The 6386-nt window shown below is 42.5% G+C and overlaps 1 protein-coding gene across 1 annotated transcript in view; it reads right to left on the reverse strand.

Moving 5' to 3' along the window:
• Positions 1-758: 758 nt before the first annotated feature.
• The window catches only part of LOC104500251 (chromosome unknown open reading frame, human C1orf159), a 9557-nt gene continuing 3929 nt past the window's right edge, over positions 759-6386 (reverse strand). The window contains exons 5-9 of the mRNA XM_010143866.1: positions 5854-5919; positions 4318-4452; positions 2652-2677; positions 2312-2342; positions 759-1155 (exon numbers count right to left, since the gene is read on the reverse strand). Coding sequence (XP_010142168.1) covers positions 1058-1155; positions 2312-2342; positions 2652-2677; positions 4318-4452; positions 5854-5919 — 356 coding nt within the window. The 3' untranslated portion in view covers positions 759-1057. The remainder of the gene's footprint in view (positions 1156-2311; positions 2343-2651; positions 2678-4317; positions 4453-5853; positions 5920-6386) is intronic.

Consider the following 6386-nt stretch of genomic DNA (forward strand, 5'->3'; position numbering starts at 1 on the left):
CCAGCTACTTTACTCTCCTGATCCGGTGACTCCTCAGCCACACAGCTAGCATACAGTGGGCAAGAACAAGCATCTGAGTGGGGGCTATTGAGGCTCAACGCTTGTTGAGCTCTGTCATAAGATGCTGGCCTGCAAATATCAGGCATGTTAATGAAGGGCTTGACCAAAGAAACCCCTTATTGCATTAGGAGAAAACCACCAACCTCTCCAGCTCCTCTGAATACTTGCTGCCGTGTCTAAGGAGGCACAGCTGCCCTACGGGGATTTGGGTTTCCCTTCAATTGCTGCGTTGAGGGGAGGAAGGTAGCAGAGAGTTTTTGCAGGACAGACATAGCAGCCCACCAGTCACAAAGCCAGAGCAAATGGCTCTTTGTCCAAGGACTGAGCTGAAGCCAACTGGAAAAGCTTCCCAACACACTCCCACACTTGGGACTGGACCCACACCGACCATGGCCTTCAAAGGCACCCACCACAAACAACAGTATCTTGACAGTGGATCTATATTCACAGTTAAAAAACAGAGTCAGCTATGTCCTGGGCTGAAGACAGTGCTCAAGGAGGCATCATTTTTTGCTTCAAAAGGATACTGCATGTGAAGTGTTATATTGTCCTCCAAGGTTAAAGCAGCGGCACTTAGCGAGTCCTTTGAACAAGTTCCCATCCTGGAGTAATCCCAGTGCTCTGCGTTGGCTGCGGCACTGGGGACACAGAACACACCACAACACAGCAAGAAGAACTTGCCAAAACTGAAAGTGTGCCAAAGAAAGGCAGATTCAAGATTTTACACACAGCATCTGCAGGAGACAAAAGAAACCACAGAGCCAGAATAGTGCATTTCCAGATGCCGAAGCAGTTCACCAGGCTGGATGCAGCCTCCCATCAGCATCTTTGTGTAAGTTCACTTCTCTGGTAGCATTTGGCACAGACACTTTGACACAGCAACGTGGCTTCCACTTGGGTCAGCTGCTTGAGCGATGTCTTCCTGGCGCTTCAGTGGGTTCAGAGAACAGTTTCTTCAACGCTGTGTACACTCAGAGTCCTCGGTCAAGAATGAAGGCTAAACATTGCTGATCCTGGTTTCGGAAGAAGAGATCATAGCAGCAGATGCCGATGTCACCAGTGACCGCTCTCGTCTGACATAGCGTGGCTTCCGAACTGAAATAGGGGGCACAGAAACGCCGTTAGTACCTGCTGAGTTATCGTTACTTCAGAACACCACAGGCCATCAACAACTCCGGGTGACCAAAGTCACTCTGGGCCTTAAAAAACCCAAACCCAGAACATAAAAAAACCTACATAGAGCTGATATAGCAAAAGTCCAGAAACAAACTTCTTAAACAAGCTCCTATTGGCCCGATAAATAAGGGGCTCGTTACAAATTGGCATTTCTGTTATTTGTAGTTACAGAACATGTAGTTTTCCATTTTGCTCTACCTGGCCCCCACCCAAACGTACTTTCTCTTTAAAGAGATTTATATGTCAAGGTAAACCCTGACTGTCAGTTTAACAACCAGACCCAGACCACGTTTGGAATACATCTAAAAAAATGTTTAAAAGCTAAAGACTGTATTAAATAAATTAAATTTTAATTATATCACTTTGATTAAAAAGGCCCACGCATACATGAGAAGTGAGACCAGAAATTCTGCTGTGCTCAGAAGGCTATTATTTCTTAAGTTTTGAGAAGATTTTGTCTGTTTGGCTTTTAATTCACCACAAGTTCTTGGAAAGCTTCACACATATTAAACATCCACCTTTCTAAACAGAGCCAACCCCCAAACACCGCCCCCACCACATACACTGTGTATTCCAAGCGTCTGGGTTACTTGGTTCAAGAAGTTGATAAGCTTCAAATCAGCAAGCCTGAAAATGAGCCAACCTGGCATCATCAAGAAGATTCTGAGCCTGAAAATAGCTCCCAGACTGAATAATTTATTTTTGAGCACTTACAAAAAATATCACATCTACTTGTCAGAATTCTCTATGAGGATAGAGAAGTCGAAGAACTATTTTAGGAGCTGTCACAGATCTACTTTAACACAAAGGACTCCATCAATACTGTATGCCTACATTAATTAAAGCAATAAATCCTATGGAAAAGGTCTGCTAGACAGATTCCATTGGGTTTCTGTCCCCTCGCAGATTCCACAGTTCTACAGCAGCAGGCTTTACAGGCAGTCGTTTGGACTTGCTGCCAGTTCTCAGTGTATCCTCTTTGAGAGGCTGCCTGCTTTTCAGTAATGAGATGCATAAAAGGGAAGCCAACAGGAAACCTATTTCTAGCAGCGTGCCCCAGAAACCAGTTCCTCACCTGAAGAAGCTGGGGGAGGTATCATGGATGCCTGCATAACAGAAAAATCATCACGTCAAACAAGGCATCTTTTGTCTTCACAGTCATTCATTAAAAAAATACAGGAACATTTTAGGGTTCCAGTCGTATTTACTGTGTACATAGTCTTTCTTGGGGAAGGCAACTCAGAATGCACATGGCCAGTATTCATCTTTTATCCAGTTTGGACAAAGAACCCCCAAACATCTTGTTATTTCAGTGTTTCGTATATCAGATTAAACAGCTCCCTAGTGAACTGTTAAAACTCTCAGTTGTTTACTCATGATTGTTTGTTCCTATGGGGAGGACAGAATTTACTTACTGTTTCACTAGGCTGGAGAACAGATGCTAAAAAGAGAAAGAGAGATACTGACCATCATTAACGTAGAAAGCTCAAACCGCTCGTTTTCTAGACACATGCATGCAACAGAATAGTTCTACTGTTAAAGTTTTATCACGCAGACTACATCAGAACATTCTGAAATCCCATTCACAGAATACATTGTCTGTAGGACTCTAAGATTAGAGAAAGAGGGTTGAAAAGGTCTCCTAGAATGACTGATTTCGCCGTTGGAGAAAGCAGCCACAGCAGCGTTTCTTTAATGTGAAGAAGCTTCAGTAGGAAAAAATGGCACTTTGAGGCACATACCAGAACAAGGCGGTACCAACAGAAAACAACTGAGCAGTGGAAGATGCAACCCTTCCGTGCAAGGGGTCGCTGCCTTTATTGGCCACACAATAATCATCATCCAGACAGAATAAAAGCTAACATAATAACAAGCCAGAGGATGTTCCCAGTGCTCCTTCTTCAAAGGAGGGCATCAATGCTTTTGCCTGCTGGACCACAGCGAACTACCAGTACAAGATGTGGAGGCCAGACCAGCTGAAGACACTTGAAAGACATGCAAAAGCAACCTACAGGTTTCCACATGGCCATTGTGGTCAGGATATTAGCGTTCTGAAAAGAACGGGAGGTCTGTCTGTTCAGCAGCCCTAGCCAGGGAGCAGCTTTCTCTCAACAGAAGGAGCTCTAACACAGAAAATGTTCTGCTAGAGGTTGTTGCAGGAATCATTCAAAGTGACTGCACAGAAAGAGTGAGAGAGAGTCATAGAGCAGCCTCATGCACAACACTGGGCAAAATGGAGACATCACCTGCCACGTATTCACCACCTCCCAGAAACTGAAGAGCAGTAAAATCTGGACACAGAACAACTTCACAGAAACTGAAGCATCAGAAGGGGCCAGATGCCTACACAAAGTCTTGGTGCCCTATGGCTAAGCACTTCCCAGGTGTTCTTTCCCCAGCTGTTCTGGAATCACTTTGACTTGAAGTCAGGTCACTGCATTTCAGTTCCATGGCTTCATTGCCCAGTAACAGGAATGGCAAGAATCAAGAATCTGTTTCATTATTGAAAGAAAAGCTAAGGGGTGTTTGCTTTAAAAGAGATAATCACGCAGCTAGTCCCTCCAAGCCCCAGTAAATCCTGCATTCAGAGGGCAAACACAGTCAAGTGAGCAGTGCAGTAATGAGGAACCTCAAATTCCATCCCCTTTCTCCTGCTGCTGACACATCTGTGGTTAAGTACCTTGCCCTTTAGCATTACAGCTCCCTTCTCACTAAACCAAGGATAAACAACTGCTTTTTGTAAGGCTTTATAAACATCGGGCATTTTGTGTACAGAAATAAACAAGTATTATTAAGTTCTATAAAATGCCCTATGTGCAAAAAGCACAGATGGATTTCTTTTTTCCCCCTATTTTGAAACCAGATAATAATATTCGGTGACAACTAATGTCAAGTGTTGTACTCTGGCAAATCTTTGAAAGCTACAAAAAAGCCAGGAGCTGGGTTATCCTGTATGATATGCACCTAAGCAGGCTCAGAAAACAGAGTCACTGACATGAAGAAATGTGAAAGGTTTTAAATTCAGAAACTGAGCAAAGGCCAAAGCTTTAGAGGTTAACTAGACAATCACAGGTAGTTTACCTTTGTTTCTTCTGTAGAAAACATTAGGAAGTTTATTGGCACGTTTGAGGTAGAAGAAAGAAGCAACAGACAGAATCAGGAATAAACTGATGAAAAATGTCCCTAAGATGAGAGAGGCTGCCACTTCAGGGCCTCCTGCACAAAAAACATAAGTTAAAAAAGAGAGAGAAGACTATTATTCACTAGAAATATCTTCTAATAGAAGGGTTAAATGAAAAGTAAAGACCAACATCCTAATATTCATAGGTAAAAAAGACAAACAGTAGGTTTGTTTGGGTTTTTTTTATATATATATACACACATATAGACCTTACTGAAACATTTGAGATCTTCGAATACTCATTTCGTTGTGTGAACAACTTCCCCAACCCCACCTGCCAAACGTCAGCCTTAGCCTCTACTTTCCTGAAGATAGCCATGAATCTTTAGTCCGTCATTCTGCTTCTTTCAAATGCGGGGAGGCACTCAACATTAATATTGCTCTTTTATTCCTTCAGTGAAGGCCACTACAGACAGCACTTGCCAACAGACAATGCACCATGGGTACAGTACACCCAGTAATGTTTTCCACAAGTGACTGGTACAGAAACCGTGCCAAGGAGGCAAAAGTTAGCCAAAGGTGCTCTCCCTCACCTCTGTTCCGCTTTCCCTGCCTCAAGAAACACCCTGCATATTCATTCTACTATTTAAGATTACGATGCCAATGAGCAAGTATTTTAAGAAGCAAAAGCTGGTTATGATCTTGCTGCAGACAAACTAGGACAACAGATGTGTCTGACAAGGTCTGCTTGAGAAGTCCTCATTCTGAAGAGCACTAGATACTTCAAGTCAAGTACAGACACATGACAAGATGAACATTGGAAAGAGACCAGCAGCACCCAGGTTTGACATAGCTGGTTAACTTTCCTTTTTAAGAGCATTGATGATAAGCACTCACCCTATCCTATCTCTTGCTGAAGTGTGAAATGCTGCTATCACAGAATCATCAAATGCCTTGGGTTGGAAGGGACCACCAAAGCTCTTCGAGCTCAAGCGCCCTGCAGTGAGCAGGAACATCTTCAACTAGAGCAGGTTTCCCAGAGCTCCACCCAACCTGATCTAAATATTCTCAGTTTATATTATTCTTTCCAATACCAAACAAGTATTTTTAGTAGATTAACCAGAAATGACTGGTCAGCAGCGTTAAAATCAACTCTAAAGGAAGGCTAAGCAAAATGTGACAGAGCTGGAACATGCTGCCTCACCTCTAAAAACTAACCCTCTTTCAGCATTAGGTTCGGAACTCAAGTTATGGGGTTTCATTAAAAAATCAGCTCATCCTATACCAGAAAATGGCATCAAGATCACTAGGACAAAGCAAAAGAACCACTCAGTAAAATACAGATCCTTCTTGAGAACAGGCCAGAGAAAGTAAAACCAGCCACTACATTTAGAATAAAACCTGTGCTGCTTGTCTCAAACGCCTTGTCGTGAAGGGGCTGGAAGGCAGGGAATAATCCCAAAACCTGCACTCAATAGCTATTTCCATTTACTCACCTACGTTCTGTACGAAAGGAGTTACGGTGCTTATATTCATTTGGAAATTCATTCCTCTGATACCAGCTGTAATCAAAAAGAACCTTTTTTAAAGCAAAATCTGAAAAAAGCTACAGATTTGTTGAAAATCTTATAAAAAGGCTGTTACACTCAGTAATTACTTGAAATTGTGTAAGAATCCTGATTCCTCCCATGAAAAATTAATTTTATATAACTTCTGAGAATTTAAAAAAAGGAATAAACCAAGCATCATCATAATTGGACTGAAAAGAATTCACTAATGCACTTCCCAGAAACTTGATCTAAGTTTCTTATCTCTTCCATTAGAAGTATTTACGAGGCATTGACTGGTTCTCACCTCTCCACCAAAGCACACACAGAATGAATCCAGCCTTCTTCACCGCAATTTTTCGAAGACCTCAAATACAGCCCAAGCTAGTTTGTGCTCTGGAGAAGTTCTTCACAAACGCCCCCAGTAAACACCTTTTTTTTTTTTACAGCAGAGGTTAAAGCAGCCACAAAGTTCAGTATTC

The sequence above is a fragment of the Buceros rhinoceros genome, unplaced genomic scaffold (genome assembly GCF_000710305.1).
Source record: "Buceros rhinoceros silvestris isolate BGI_N320 unplaced genomic scaffold, ASM71030v1 scaffold35359, whole genome shotgun sequence".
Classification (NCBI taxonomy): domain Eukaryota; kingdom Metazoa; phylum Chordata; class Aves; order Bucerotiformes; family Bucerotidae; genus Buceros; species Buceros rhinoceros.